General features: G+C 46.6%; 1 protein-coding gene across 2 annotated transcripts in view; it reads left to right on the top strand.

Annotated features, from left to right (window-relative positions):
• SELENBP1 (selenium binding protein 1) overlaps positions 1–16,962 on the top strand; it is a 143,082-nt gene that overhangs the window by 52,134 nt on the left and 73,986 nt on the right. For both annotated transcript variants that reach the window (XM_086947339.1, XM_086947340.1), the window contains exons 3-5: positions 5,384–5,496; positions 11,398–11,583; positions 12,506–12,626. In XM_086947339.1, the coding sequence (XP_086803465.1) occupies positions 5,384–5,496; positions 11,398–11,583; positions 12,506–12,626 (420 nt within the window). The remainder of the gene's footprint in view (positions 1–5,383; positions 5,497–11,397; positions 11,584–12,505; positions 12,627–16,962) is intronic.

Raw genomic sequence — 16,962 nt, forward strand, 5'->3', positions numbered from 1 at the left:
CACACGGAAAAAAGAAAATCTGCATTTTTAAGTACCATTTTAGGTCCATGCAAACCCACCACATGATTTTAACAGCATGATTTGCATTTTTTAAAATTCCACGAACTCCAGGTAGCTTTTCGACCCTTAATTGATATTATTTTGTTTGATTTGTGCTTTACCATATATGGGTGTATTTATAAGGCAACGCTGGCTGTGTGGTGCTAACAAGGGTTACATATTCTGCTAAACTAGGATTTACTCTTCTATTTATTCCGTATATTATTCCATTTCCAAAGCTTTAACATGTGTAATTAAAACTTTAAAAGGGATTGCCGCAAAATACAGAAAGTGCAGGCGTGGGCATTCAGTTAAGCGGTGTGTGGTGACTTCAGTGCTGCAATGTAATGGAGTCCTCGCGCATCAGTGGGGCAGACCTGCATTGCAGTGCACGAGAGTCAATTTATTTACCTGGCTGATCTGCTGCTTTACTGTTCATTCGACGGATTCGCTTGTTAAAATGTGAGAACTATTGCATTTTGTTCATGCATTAACCAGGGTCTCTGCACCAACTGTAATTTGAGCGGCAATGCCCCTATTTCTTTACACCCATTTTTTTTACTCGTTATAGCAAGTACATAGCTGAATTTGAACAGACTTGTTCTTTTATTAGATGAATACATCTAAGTCACGTACATACAAAACATGTTGCTTTACAAATGCTATAGGTGTCACATTTGAAAAAGTTTAAAGTATTGGCATTGTAAATGACAAAGCTATTAATTTGGCTATTTTCAAGACCAACACATTAAAAAAAAAATTGTCATTTACAAAACCAAGAGCTCCAACTTTTCTAATGCGAGACCTATTGCATTTCCAATGCTTGTTTAATACATTAGGAAGAAAAATAGTCTTTAGAAGCAGCTGTATTTTCTCTATTTAGTGGCTCATTTAAGGGCCAGCCTATGCACAGCTGTAGCAGCCAGGAAGACGGGGCTGGTTTTAGCGCTGGTGGCGCCCAGTGCAACAATGTTAGTTGGCGCCCCCTCAATGACCACATTCACCACGGATTCTCTCACTAGCACCCTTTAACAGTGAACAAGTCTCCATAACTACTCTCTCTCAGATGCATTGAATTAGTTATAGCGCCACTCATACCAGTAAAGAATGTTGGAGCGCTTTACATCACACACAAATTGCACAGAGACCATCTAATATACGTGTGTAAAACAGCTTATAGGAAATGTTACATAAGCCAAAGGCATTAAAGTGTAGGAGTCACATGTCATCCATACTTGTAGGCTGTATAGTTTAGGGGTGCTTGGTGTGGGGAAGCACAAACTCCGAGTCGAAAAAGAATCTGCATAGTTAATCTATTCACTAATCTATACTTTGCAGTGTGTATGCCGCTCTATGATGAAAGTTAATACCTCACTGTTCTATATTAGGACTTTAAGTTATAAATTGCAAGTAAAAAAAGATGTCTCTTTTAAAAGCAGTAACCTGCTGATCTATTTACATTATATGCACTCTGTAATCTACATTGTACACGTTCTTTGCAGCAGGCATATTAACCCTCTGCACTACCTTCACCGAAGTCACAACATCAACTATACAAAACTCCAATCTCTCTCCATGAAGAACTTTAATCATAGGAGTTAACTTGACATCTTTGTGAGGTCTGGTAATTACCGGAGGAAAGGAAGGCAGGAACGCGGCAGCAGGTGCTTTAAAATGTAATAAACTTGCAAACACGGCGCCCCCAATTAGCCAGCACCCTGTGCGGTGGCACCGGTCACACCGCCCTAGAGCCGGATCTCCAGGGCGACCACGTCATCGGAAAAAGTGCAATAAGTGGAAATTGAAATAATGCCTCCAGTCAGCTACTCTGGCCCTATGTGTGATGGAAACCCAGGACATGAAACATTTTCTACCTAGTTCAGGACATGACTGCATTGCCTTGATGGGCGCTCCCCACTGCAGTCTCACACTACAGTTTCTGAATCGAAATCTCTACTGGCCTGCCTTTATAAAAGGAACCATTCTAACCGAGGTCATGAAACCCCTTTGCATGTGTACCTCTTAAATATAGTAAACTCCTTGAAGGTTGGGTGTGAGGAAACCGTGATTTCTTAACACAACATATATTAGGACACGCAACAGTGTGAACCCCTCCCAGTTCTGTTAATTTGTCCTCACCCTTCTTACGTCATTGTGCTGTGCTGGAACACTCAACAATGGTTGCAACACAATGAACCTTCCCATTCTTAACTCTCTTACACGATTGTTCTTTGCTGAGAGATGTTCAGTCCTGGGAGTGGTGACACTTGGAGTGCTGCCAGAGGGCGCTCCCACGCTCTGCTGTGTGAAGCCAATTCTGATCATTAGCTTGTTGAGAAGCAGATAGGAAACGGGTACAGTATTTGGTATTGTTACATTTAAAGGTGTGTGTAAATACGCATACCATAAATGTACACCTTGGCTGCTACTAGGTTTTGTGAGGCCCACCTGATCAAACTTCAGGTACTTTTTGTCTTCTTTTTGTCAAATCTTCATAGCATTTGTGTTACATGAGTGTGACGGATACGAGAAAGCGGGCCAAATGAAGTGTGCACAGGTAGACCTTGCTACGAGTGGAAATATGGGCAAGTGTTGATTGGAGAACAGCACTTGGTGCACTGATCAAAATATATAGCACCATGGTATGACCAGGGTCACATAATGGACATTACAGGCCTGAAGGGGAAAGTTGAGAGCACCACAGAGAATGTTTGATTGGGTGCACCATGGAAGTTGAGCCTCATATATTCCACTGTCCATATGTTTGTTTACCCGCCGTAGTACTCTGTTGCCTACAACGAACAATTCATTCACACAGAGGGCACTACTGTATAAGATATTATTGTTTGCTGCTCCTTCAGCACGTTTACAAGTATTCTGGTGAAACGTGAATGGCCTCAACAAAAAACAAACCCAGTCTAATGGAACATGACTTGCTCAGAAAAGCCTGCACTGACCTGGGAGGGATCCTATAGGAACGCTAAGCAAGAAGACCATCGCAAAGAAACCTCATTAACAATCCAACATATGAAAGATGATCAATATTTCATGAGGTTACTCCTGGAAGGCGCCTTTTAGGGCCTCACATGCAACTTCACTGCACTGTGAGATGCCTAAGGCAAGAAAAGCAAGACGTCAGAAAAGATGTGAATGGCTTAGGCTGGAAAATATTTGCTCTAGAGGAATCAACTGAACTTTTATAATGGGGGAACAAAAACTCGTAGACATTGAAAACGGATCTCAGAGGAACAATGTAAGAATAAGTGGAGATGTTCACATTTGCGGGAGTCGCAGTGCATTAAAATTAGTGATGTGTTTCTCTAGGACGAGGTAAAACCGGTTGAACAACAATCAGACACCCTTAGGCTTGGCCGAAGCAGAATGACGCAGATAAACCAAGATAAGACACTGTGTCTTACAGAAACAAATGGAATAAGCTGCCATCCACTTCTCACAGAATTTGAAAGATGATTAATGGAAATGATCGAAGACACACTCCTCATATTCCAGATCCATAGGCTACTTTTGAATGGGGAGACCATCACAAATAGTGCCGCACAGATTATCTGGGAGAAGTAGGTGGCTGTTGTCAGAGGGAAGAGCAGTGGTTGTGGTTGGTGCACCATAAATGCGCATGACTGTTTGGCCGGCCGTCTTGGGCAAGCCAAACCGTCATGCGCACTTAGCATTTCTCCACCTGAATGTGTTGCACAGCCGGTGGAGAACAGTCCCATGCTTACAGTCCCTGTGTGAGCGGCAAACCAAGCAGCTCACACCGATCACGACCCTGCTGTCATACTGGTGACAGCAGCGTCGTGACTGGCCCAGGACAGTGTAGGAGCCTGGTTACTGTCAGAAGCCAGGAAGAGAGGTAGGACGGAGGAGAGGCGACGGCCGGCGACCGGGAGGTAGGTCAACTTTTTTTTTTTTTTTCCTTTTTTCTAGCACCACCCCTTCCCCACGCTGCCACTGCATAAGCTAAACTATCCATCCTAGCAATGGGGAAAGTGGCTACTCCCTTCTGTAAGTGATACGAATAGACTATGGCGGATGCTTGGTATGGAGAACATTACATACATCCTTTGGCGGCAGCCAGTCTGGCCAGAGGCTTGAAGATAGTCACAGTTTGAGAACATTTGAGATGTGAGAGCCCACTTCCAAGATACAATGTCAGAGTGGACCTAAAGCGGGGAATCCGCATTATCACTGTCAAAGGGGTTGGGAGTTTTTTGGGGGATGAGGCGATGTTCTGTTACAGTTAAACTTAAAGATTTATAGAAACCTACAGGAGTGCTTCCATTTTCCATTGATGTGCCTCCTGCCACAGTACGTATTTGTGGAATTATGGTGCACAGACTGTTTTATGCGGCCACAGATCTCTCATAAGCTCCTACTGCCATCCATATTCACTGGAATTAATGCCAGTACTTGCTATGAAACTTGACTTCATTATTGTTAATTAAGTTAAGACGTTTCCTGCAGAGAGGGTGCAAGTGTCCATTTTGTCCTGGTTCACATCTGGAATGCAGTCCTTTTAAAAAATGTTTTAACAAAGTTTCCGCAATGGTACATTTCCTTTACTTCGCAGCCATATTGGAACGGAGTTTAAGTTGTGCACTGCAGTAGGATGCACTACACAAAGCATTCAGTACTGGACTGCATAATCAAACTTCTTCTAAATTGATGTCATTTGTAATATGTGCATGAAAGGTTCAGGGGAGTAAGCTACTAAGGCGCTATCCTTCTGTGTTTCTATGCAACGTAAAGGTACGAGAGCATTTGTCTGTTACCTAAGGCAGAGTGAAGTAGTTTGAGCAATCTACATTTGTAATGAGATACAAGGTAAAGCAATGTCCTGCTGTTCATCCACAGCAATGAGTAAAGATTTTGGAGGAATCTTTCTTTAATCTAGTTTGCCTGGTCTGTGCGTGTCCTGAAGTTTACCCTGCTTGACACTGTTCTGTTTGAGGGAAGCTTGCTTTAATGCCATTTAAACTGCAGCTGTACTGTATGCTTAAGGATGATTGTACATCTGCTGCTTATACTGTACATCTTGCATGTGCAATCTGCCACTTACTTTCATGTGCTGTATGTACTTGATTGTTAAAGACAGTTTTCACAGCTGCTACTGTGCAGTATTGGATCCTGTCTGATGGAAGCTTGTCTTGCTTTTGTTGATCAGACCAGTAGCTGTTCTTTGTGTAAGTAAATCATTCACTTTGGTTTGCCTTAGCTGTGTGTCTTTGGGAAGATATTTCCACAAAACAAGAGTATTGGCTTGTCATCACAGTTTTTTTTTTTAAATGCTGAATGATGAATGTTGATTGGTCTTTTTGTCCTCCAGGCCCCAGGGAGGAGATTGTGTACCTTCCCTGCATTTACAGATCCACTGGAAAAAACAAGCCAGACTATTTGGCGACCGTCGACGTTGATCCGAAATCCCCAACCTACAGTCAGGTAATGTGCGTCTGGCCTAAAATAGGCAGGGTGTGACGCATTGCAGTGTATCAACACACAACCTTCCCATCCTGGTGTTTCGTACTGTGTATCTAGACTGCTTGATCTGTGTTCAGTGGGGACAGCCAGTCAGAAGAAGCGGGGGCGCGCCCACTCTACCGTCAGACTTTAAAGGGCTGTATAATTTATGAAATCTGTTTTAAATATGTTAAGTACCATCTTCACTTGCAGTTACCCCAGTTTTCTAAACAATCATGTAATTCCTCTGGAGTTCCCCCTATCTCTTCCTTAATGGTTAATCGCAGAACAGTGCGCTAATGGTAGGTGGCTGTCCAAATTGTACCCGCCTTCGGAGTGTGGGTCGCATGTGCCACCTCAAACCAGGCAATCCAGTGGATGGAGGTGTCAGAAGCAAATTGTTTTTCTGAGGCGCAGGCCTTTTACTAGTACACCTTCGCGACAGTGCCTAGTAACTCTCCCTATTTAAAGGTCAGCCCAGTCTCCAATTTTTGGGGACTCTTATCGTCATCTTGAGTGGGATCTGTGTGCATGTTTGTGGTTCACTGGGCGGAAGAGCTGTAGAGCACAGCGTGCTCTGATTTCTCATTCGGGGACACCTGGTTCCAGCTCTTGTTCCACAGCAGCCCTGAGTTCAAGTCCCAGACAGAGCTGAAATTGCTTTATGCCTCCTAGATTGTCAATGCTCTAAAGAAAATAGAATTGAAGCACCTGGAGCACGCCCTATACTATAGAAACAGGCGTTTGCAATGCAATAGGTCTCGCAGCATTAAAGTTTGAGCTATTGGCATTGTATATGACAATGTGTTGCATTACATTTTTAGCAAAGTCTGTATGTGTGTATAAAGATGATTCGCAAGATGATAGGTGTTGCAAAATATTAAGCAATTTTGGCAATAATATTATATTATAATGATATTGTAAGTTACTGTTGTACTTATAAGCAATTTGGTAGTGCATAGTGATGTTGTGGTGCCCCTGAGTGATGCTGTGGTGGTCCGGAGTGATGCTGTGGTGATAGGCTAGATAGTGAGGGTGATAGATAGAGAGAGGGCGAAAGATAGATAGAGGTAGGGCGAGAGAGAGAGAGAGGGGGAGGGCGAGAGAGAGAGAGAGGGCGAGAGAGAGAGAGGGAGGGCGAGAGAGAGAGAGAGAGGGAGGGCGAGAGAGAGAGAGGGAGGGCGAGAGAGAGAGAGAGGGAGGGAGAGAGAGAGAGAGAGAGAGAGGGAGGGCGAGAGAGAGAGAGAGGGAAAGCGAGAGAGAGATGGATGGAGGGAGGGCGAGCGAGAGGGAGGGCGAGCGAGATGGAGGGAGGGCGAGCGAGAGAGGGAGGGAGGGCGAGCGAGAGAGGGAGGGAGGGAGGGCGAGAGAGAGAGGGAGGGCGAGAGAGAGAGGGAGGGCGAGAGAGAGAGGGAAGGCGAGAGAGATAGAGGGAGAGGGAGGGCGAGATAGAGGGAGGGCAAGAGAGGGATGGAGTGTGGGGCGAGACTGTCCCATTGTTCGGGTGCTCGAGGCGAGTTTGGGGATAGGGAGCAAGATTCTGCCCTGCTAGAGAAGACGGCGCCTGACTCCGACCTGTGTGGAGTGACCTCCGCCCCTCCCCACCCTCTCCCCCCTAGCCCCCAACCTGAAGTTCTAGACTTCAAATATATTAACACAACCTTGGTATGATAATGTTCCAACTGCTTGGGAGCTTGCTTAGCGCCTTGATGTGCACTCCCGTGCGCCATAAGCCATTCCAGACCCTTGGCTCGGTCACCTCTAAGCCCCTGACACCCTTTCCTGGCTAGGCCTTCGCCAGAAAGATGGGAAGGGCTTAGAAAATTGCTCAGTGAGCTTAAGAACAGGGTTCAAACAACATTTACCAGCAACAATGCGATCGAAGACGGATAGCAGGAGCACAGCTCCATTTCATGGCGCTCTGGTCTGTGTCCTCGGGGCACGCGGGTATTTCCTGTTGCTAAACGCGCCTTCATAAACCTTTCTAAATTGGAGGGCCGTGAGGCTGACCACAGCAGATGATCTGGTCACGGCTGGGCTTGGCTTCTCATTCAACTCATCTCACGGTTTTTCTAGGCCCACAAAGAATCCCTTAGCAGGTGCTCAGTGTTCTGCTTTGGAAAATAACAGCCATACTTTACTTGAGAAATACACCAATATGACATTATTGGAACAAAAACACAATGAAACAACCTACCTTTATTTTTATTATGATTTTTTTATTTACTCAGAGGCGTCCCGCAGATAAGCGTGGCACACATGGATTACCTACTACAATGGACGATGTTTTAGGGTAGAATTTTGTACCACACTACTTTTGTCATTTCTAAACTCTCTACAGAACGGGGATTACTATGTCGGGATTCAATCTAATGTGCAAATTACACCAGATGTCAACAGCAGGGGATTTACTCGTCCACCCACCTTGCTGACATATTAATTATCATACTTTACCTCAGAGGTAACATAGCAGGTTAACACTGCTGCTGCAGGAACCAACTGTGCACCAGGTAGTCGACGCCAGGCAAATACTAACAGGTGTTAGCTTTTTCACAAATACTATAAGGTTGAAGGATGGGTCGCAAGAGTAGAACACCTTGATAAACAGGTTAAGTTGCTTACTGGTGCAATTAGAACTTGACAGATATGCAGGTAAAAGACGCCCGAGTGCTTCTATCAAATCATGAGATGCCAAGAATCTTCAAAAAAAAAAGTGCCGGCGGTATGAGTATAGTTCAAATTACATCACTTACTACAAGTTTCAAGACAAAAAAAAACTGCATTAACGTGCACGTTAAGGTGCAACAAAAACATTTAAGGCAGAGATATGAGCCCTCACCCATACTTCAAAGCAGACCATTTAAGAACTCAAACAGATGGGCTGCTTTGTGCTGTGGCACCTCAAGTATGGTAATAACAGAAAAGTTGTTTGAAACGTCGCTATTACTTCAATATTTCTTTCTCTATAAAATACTACACTGTAAGCCATGTGTAGTGACGGGCTTGCCTCCTGCGGCGGCACAGATCCTCTGGAGGAATGTCAACCACCCACAAATAGCAATGCTTATCTACATCTACAAACTTGAGACGGCACTCGGAAAAAATAAATCGGAAACTTTCCACAAGATAACGACGAGTAACCCAATCAAATTTCTACACCCATAATGTTAAACCGAGACAGCATCTGAAGTGCAATGCAGAAACTGGGTGTATTCCGCCATTCAACAATACTGCATCAGGCCAGACTGGGCCCTGTGTACAGCAGAAAGAGCCATGTTTTGCAGAGACAGCACGGTGTTGTAGAAAGACACTGTTTATCAGTCAGAGAGTGAGTTCTTAAAATAATATATATTCTAGTAAATAAGCAGATGAAGCGAGCCCGTCAGCTTGTTGTGATAGCATGCCGCAGAGTGTCCACCAAAAGGTACAAGAACAGCGTGCGCGTGTAGAGTTGACCAGTGAAGGTTTGCCCCCTTCTGTCACTGTTCAGAAAACAGGTCCATGGGCATGAAAAACAGCACTTTGTAGCTCCTGTAGGCACAAAACCATAAAGAAATACACATTTTTGGATCAGGCATACGCATGTCTCTGCATACAGACACACGTATGCATACAGGCTAACCAACATACTGTTCATAGGCATATATTGTTAAACATATTTTCAAAACCTTCACAATGCAGAGATGATTAATCCCTCCCACACCAGTGTTGGACACGCAATAGATGAAACTTGCATAGAATAAGCAGCTAAACGAAGCCACTTTGTATTCCAGGGAACACACCACGGATCAAACAGCAAATGTAACATTAATGGCGAACACCTGGCGCACGTAGAGAAGCCCATCAACACACAACAATACTTATAATTTATACACATCAATAAATATCCCCCATCCTAGAGATGCATATGCACACAACATATTGAAAGGAGAATATATTAAATTGTGTACTGTAATAGTAAGAGAAACAAGAAACAAACAGACACCTGGTATACAGAGAAATACACTCTTCACAGAGAAACAAAAATTATATTTGTGTGTATTACGATATGTTACGTGCACCCAACCCATTACACCTTGTAAAGCTACACAACACAAACCACAAACAGCTCTGCATGGAGTCAATTTGAACACTGCATCTCCACAAATCCAAACATACTTCGTATGCAAGCCACGCGCACATACCTCACCCATGCCGCCACGTGCACGCACTTCTCGCCCGGTGTGAACGAACCCACCACGTGAACCCAGTTGTGCAAACACTGGAAACGGGCCACGAGGCCGAGGAGGAGGGGGCATGCGCCTGGATGCGGGAATTAAAATTTTCCTTCTATATTGCCAGCAGAACATGATGTGACCTTAGAATGCATATACACTCATTCGCTTTCATTTGCTTTAGGGATGCTAGCGATTCGAAGCCCGCACTATCTGCGTTGTCATGTCACTGCCTGCTCACGAAGGTGTGTGTTTGTGACTGTGTTGTGGATGGGCGAAGGGGGCGATTTACCTACTGCCCACCGGTCACGCAACAACCGCCAACTCCCCTTTGCAGAATTCTTGCTTTAGAAGGCAGGCATGGGATCGGATGTAGGAACGCTCATAACAATATTCTTTTACAGTACAAGTGGCAATACACATTAACTAGAATCACCCCCTTTGATATACTGCTTAGCTAGGAAGCTGTCCCAGAAAATGGCATGCCAGGGAATGGATGACTGCTCGGGAACAAGGAAGTAGTGAAAAAACAAAAGTTACCAGTCACGCGGCTGTCTACAGACAAAAAGCCTGCCTGTTTATTAGCGCTGCGTGCCCGCTGTCTGGGCAAGTGCACATCTGAACGTGAGCATGCACATCTGCTCCCGCGTCGTGTTGCGTTGGGGGAGCTGGAGTTCCGCATCAGGGGCACCGGGTAATTTTGCACGTTTCCTGAGGGGGGCTGGCTTGGGCGGCGGGGTGGGGGGCTGGCTTTGGCGGCGGGCGGGGGGGCTGGCTTGGTCGGAGCCAGTTTTAGTGGCGCAAGGAAAATGCCATTGTGCAGGCTTGCAAGGGAGACTGGCACATCTAAAATGTTCATTGCTTCCATATGGCGTGACAAGCCAGCGGCTTTAGGGCACCACCACCAGTAGCGATGCCAAATTATTCCAAGAGGCCTGGAAAGTTTAAGGTCTCGCGCGTGTCTGTCTGTGTGGAGGCAGCATGCCGTAATCGGAGCTTGCGACCTGATCCGATTCCGGCAGACTGCGTGCCAGTCTCTTGTCCTTCCGATTCCGGCAGACTGCGTGCCAGTCTCTTGTCCTCTCCTCTTTAGTCCTTGAAAGCAGAAACGATCACAATAAGCTCGCTTTGCGACAGCAGGGCTTCGCTCTGCAATCGCAGGCGCGAGACCTTACATTTTCCAGGCCTCTTGGAATAATTTGGCATCGCTACTGGTGGTGGTGCCCTAAAGCCGCTGGCTTGTCACGCCATATGGAAGCAATGGACATTTTAGATTGTCATACAGAGCACAAGAAAAGTCAATGTTCTTTAGCAAATCTTTAAATAGTATTAAAAAAACGATCACAACCATGTGCTCACGGTAAATGTGTAATTTTGTATTTGGGGAAAATGGAGCGGAACAAAGAAGAGAGCCAAAATCTACTTAACCCCTTCCACGCTGATGACGAGCTGGGCTCGTCATGGCGTAGCCTCCTCGCACGCTGATGACGAGCCCAGCTCGTCACGTAAAGTGCGTTTTTAAAAATCTCAGCGCAGGAGCGGAATTCCGCTAGCGCGCATGAGGTTAAAGTAAGAGGGTTATGCAAATATCCACAGGAAGGTCTTGGGGACAGAAACTGTTGGATGGTGTTTGATGCTTTGATTTTGATTTTTCTTTCCGCTTCATAAGGTGATCCACCGCTTGCCCATGCCAAACTTGAACGATGAGCTCCATCACTCGGGCTGGAATACCTGCAGCAGCTGCCACGGCGACCCAACAAAGAAGCGTAACCGTCTCATCCTGCCCAGCCTCATTTCCTCCCGCATTTACGTGGTAGATGTGGGCACAAACCCCCGAGCTCCCAAACTGCACAAGGTACTCTTGCAGGGCATGGGGCCAAAAGGGGTGGCATTGGGTATGTCTGATGGCTTTAACCAAGGCCCGTTTTACACCACGACATTAGGAAATGTATTGAATCTGCTAATAAGGCTGTTTGAGGCTCCTGTCATTAACAGTACAATGGTCATGCCTCTTGGCCCATTGCTTATACTGGGTCTAAAAAATTGTAGTCATATTTTTAAGTCAGTTACATAATTTATATGGAGCAGCAATGCCGTAATAAGTAGGAATGTAAAAGTTGTAGGCAAATGTATCTAAAATTGAGTGGTACTGGATATACTGCAAGGACCTGGCTCAACTTATGTGGGGCAGATGCCCGGATGACAATAGGAATGTGGTATCCGACATACATTATGCTCAACCACTTTATCTGCTCTCCCACAAAGCATGTTTCATCATAATTAAAAGCGATAACCTCTTGTCTAGTGAATAATCAACCAAAGTGCTTAATCTAGATCTCAAAAACCGAGGAGGTGAAAGTGCGCCGGCCAATGTGACTTTAGGTGATGGGATGATGGAGATTATGGGTGGGCGGAATTCGCGTAATCGCGTTCCTCAAATCTCCGCTAAACGGTAAAAAACCTCCGAAAATGCAGAAATTCCACAAGCACGCGGAACTGCTTGTTCGCGATGCTTTTTTCCTGGTCACAATTGCTGTTTGTGTGCTCCAGGGGAAATATCTTGCGAACACGCATTTTGAGAACGCAAACAAGCAAAAAATGTTGCGAAGTCGCGGAACGCAGAATTTTGGGCAATTTCGCGTTCTCTGCGGAATGCGAAATTACCCAAATTTCGCGAGCGGAACAGAATTTACTCCCCAGGCCTAATGGAGATCTGGAAGGCAGGGGCTGAGAGCTGTTTCTAGAATTCGTGGTCAGTCTACTTTCTGTCTCTGCAGGTGGTGGAGCCTGTTGATGTCTACTGGAAATCTAACTTGGCAAATCCTCATACCTCGCACTGTCTAGGAAGTGGCGAGATAATGATCAGTAGCATGGGAGACCCATCTGGCAACGCCAAAGGTACGACTATACTCCGCTGGTATTTATATTTTGTTTACAAGTCTCGCCCACCAGACAGCTTTCAGCCGTGTGGTTTTGAAAGATCTCTTGTGGACTATACTAAACCTTACAGTGAACTTGGAGGTTGCCCATTGCTTACTACTGGCTGTCCCTGTTGTCACTTTCATTTGCTTGTTTCTTACCCGATGGCTTTCCTTCCTCTATTCATGTTTGTCTCTTCCCTGTGGCACTGCCTCTTTGCCATCCTTTTGATTGGCTGACATATCCTTCAACTGCTCACATTTAGGGAACTACTTTTCTTTCTTGAAGCGCTTCATGAAAGTGCATGTGTTTTCAGGATCTCCACTTTGTGTGCTGCTTCCTCCCCTTAAAACCCCTGCGCCTATCTTTCCAGAGCACTGCAAGTTGCGCCCTGCTCATTTCCTTGCTTTCTCTAGTGTGCTGTTTTTTGTTCCAGACCCTCCCATGCACTGTTACTTCCCTCACTTACGATTTTTAAAAAAAATATTGTTTTAAATCTTCTTCCCATATTCCGTTGCTTCCCCTGACAACTCGCTTCTGCTTCTCACCCACCCACTCCTTTTGGCTCACCCACCCTTGCGGTGTATTTTGTTTTGTTTTTGGAGGGCCTAGCAGGTGCCATGTGCGGTCAGTTCTGTCCGCTTAAAAAAAATGATGTACATTGGAAAGAGCAAACAGCACTCACAGCAATTAGTAGGTACGAGCATGTGTGGTGATGGTACTTGCGTATTACAACATCACACTTCTTTTTGCCAATCCTGCACAGCATTGGGGAAAAAAATAGTTTAGTTAGATTTTCACTGATACTGCACATTATTACCAAAAATCGTGGCAAATCCAGCGGGTCACATATCGCTAGACCTCTTAGCTTTGCCAATACTTGTTGGATAAGTGAGCAAACTTCCCTGCCCCAGTCCAATCCTGCTGCTTAGCGTCCTTGGCCACCTTTTTATGAAACATATTTTTTTGGGGGGGGCATCCTTAGAACGAGGAAACCGCTACCGCTAGTCTGTAGCGGTCAGGTGGAATGTAGAGTCCACCAAGGGCATGTACTACTTTCGCAAGAGTGCCAGAACATTTGAACTTCAAAATCATAAGATGACCAGCTTGCTTCTCGGTTTCTGGCGGCTGAAGTTTTCAATAATTTTGCTTGCTGCTCCTTGTGCTATGTCAGAGTCCGCTCTCAAACGGATGAATACCTTCAGGAATATAAAGTGAACGTTTCGGTATATGATTGTTTCTGGGAGCCAAATCTTCTGTGGGTTCTAACACATGCCAGGGTTTTGGTTGTCCTCTCATTAGTGTTTGATGGCTTTTAGTTTCTGTTTCTTCCGATTGTGTGTGAGGGACGCTAAAGAGGCAGGTGGGTGTGTTGTCCTAAACCTGTTGGAGCTAGTAAATCAAGCAAACCCACTTCTGCTTCACTTGTTATTTGAGTACTTCAACAAATGCAGGTTTGAGCAATTATAGAAATGGCATAGTTGTTCAGATGTCAGACTTGTCAATTTCATTAAATTTGGCATGTGCTAAGCGATAATGGCAATGGATGGAATTGGATGGGACGAGTATACGCTATTGACTGGATATGAGCTTGGCACAGTCTGTAATCATAATGATAGGATATGTTAGGCTCTTTGCACAAGTTACTACTTGTGTAACGATATATCTGTAAGAGACATTAGTTAGTGATAGATTCCTTACCTTAGAACCTTAGAATATCCCCAGGCGTCAGACTGGATCCGGAATTTTTTTTGCATAGCAATACCCCTGCGCGCCGGCAGGCGTCGTCCGAGGCTCCGCGTCCGTCGTCGGCGTCGTTGGCGCCGGAATGACATCGTCTGAGTACATAGACGCCGCCCATGCGCACTGACGTCAGTTCTGATACACCGCTTTTCCGCGCCAGATACGCAGAGCCATGATAGAACCAACACTGGTGCCATGAAACTAGGGCCCTGAAAGGGGATTACCTTAACCCTAGATATCGGTTCGCAGAACGGGGAGGATGGGTGGGTCGGTAAGGAATCTATCACTAACTAATGTCTCTTACAGATATATCGTTACACAAGTAGTAACTTGTGCATCTGAAAGAAACACGTTAGTGATAGATTCCTTACCTTAGAATTGATACCCCAGCAATACCAACCCTGGTGGTGGGTCTGCGAATCAATAATCACACCAGAAAGTCCTGGAGGACGGAACGGCCAAATAAGCCATCCCTCTGGACTTGACTGTCCAGGCAATAGTGTCTTGCAAACGTGTGCAGCGAGGCCCTCGTAGCTGCCTGGCAAATGTCCTGCAAAGGCACTCCTCGGCCCAGGGCAGTGGTAGTCGCCGTGGCCCGAGTGGAATGAGCCCTCAGTCCAACAGGGGGTTCCTTCTTAGCCAAGGAGTAACACGCCTGGATACACAAGATGATCCACCGCGAGATGGTCCGCTTGTGCACCGCCTTTCCCTTCTCGGCGACCACGTAACCAACAAAGAGTTGGTCATCCACCCGGAACTGGCGTGTGTGATCCAGATAGTAAGAGAGCGCACGTTTTGGGTCCAGACGGTGGAGCCTCTCTTCCTCTTTCGAGGGATGCTGAGGCGGAAAGAAGGTGGGGAAGGTAATGGACTGCCGGATGTGGAAGGCCGTGACAACCTTGGGCAGGAAAGAGGGTCTTGTCCACAACACAACCTTGTCCGGATGAACAGAGAGGAAAGGAGGTGTAGAAGAAAGAGCCTGGAGCTCACTCACTCTCCTGGCAGAGGTGATGGCAACCTGGAAATCAGTCTTCATAGTAAGAAGACGGAGAGGACAGTTATGGAGCGGCTCAAAGGGAGCACACATTAGGTAGGTAAGCACAAGATTCAAGTCCCACTGGGGCATCACAAAAGGAACAGGAGGAAACATGTATGTGATGCTCTTCAAAAACCTATTTACAATCGGGGACTTGAACAAGGAAGGCTGATCAGGTAGCCTTAAAAAAGCGGAAAGGTCAGAAAGGTAGCCCTTGATAGTGCCCAGAGCAGAGCCCTGCTGGGCAAGAGAAAGAAGGAAGAGGAGAACCTCAGAAAGAGGTGCAGAGAGTGGATCCACAGCCTTTGCTGTGCACCATGCCACAAATCTGTTACACCTGCAGGCGTATACCGACTTCGTGGAGGGACGCCTGGCTGCCAGAATGACATTACAGACTTCGGGAGGCAAGTTAAATGGCCTCAACTGTCGCCGCTCAATCTCCAAGCTCGTAGGTGGAGACTGGACAGGTTCAGGTGGAGGACCGTCCCCTGCTGCTGCGACAGAAGGTCCTCCCGAAGAGGCAGACTAATCGGGGGATCGACTGACATGCTGAGTAGCTCGGGATACCAGTATCTTCGTGCCCAGTCTGGAGCCACAAGGATAACCTGGGCCCGATCGGGCCTGATCTTCTTCAGCACTCTGGGCAGAGGTGGTATAGGCGGAAAGGCGTACAATAGACCGCAACTCCACTCGCGATGAAAAGCGTCTCCGAGCGAGTGCCGCCTTGTAAACTCCAATGCGCAGAACTGATGACATTGCGCGTTCTCTTCTGTGGCGAATAGATCTAACCAAGGCTCTCCCCACTGCTGAAAGAGGCCTTGCGCCACGTTAGAGTTCAGACGCCATTCGTGATCCATCATGCACCGGCGGCTGAGTTCGTCCGCCCTGACGTTCAGGGAACCTGCCAGGTGTTGAACCACCAGGGTCACACCCTGATGTTCCAGCCACTGCCAGAGGCGCAGAGTCTCCTTGCATAGGGTCCACGATCCCACCCTGCCCTGTTTGTTGCAGTACCACATGGCGGTGGTGTTGTCCGTGAACACCTGCACTACACTCCCCCGGACAGAGGGGAGGAATGCCTTCAGTGCAAGACGGATCGCCCGCAGCTTCAGAAGGTTGATGTGGAGCTGGGACTCCGCCGGAGACCAGAGGCCTCTGATCTCTGCCTCTCCCATGTGGCCCCCCCAGCCCAGGAGGGACGCGTCCGTCACAACTACATGCTCTGGGTGGGGTGGGGAGAGGGATCTGCCACTGACCCAATCGCGGTCCGTGAGCCACCACTGCAACAGTCTTGCAGTGCCCTCCGAGATCAAGACATGATTGGACAAGTTGCCCTGATGCTGGGCCCACTGAAACTTCAGGTCCCACTGCAGAGCCCGCATCCGCCACCGGGCGTGATGCACCAGAAGGAAGCAGGAGGCCATAAGCCCCAGAAGCCGCAGCGTCAACCTGACCGAGACTCAGGATAAAGGCTGAAAGATCTGAATCATAGCCTGAATATCCCGAACCCGCTGTTCGGGAGGATCAACCTGAAAC

The sequence above is a fragment of the Lissotriton vulgaris genome, chromosome 12 (genome assembly GCF_964263255.1).
Source record: "Lissotriton vulgaris chromosome 12, aLisVul1.2, whole genome shotgun sequence".
NCBI classification, from domain to species: domain Eukaryota; kingdom Metazoa; phylum Chordata; class Amphibia; order Caudata; family Salamandridae; genus Lissotriton; species Lissotriton vulgaris.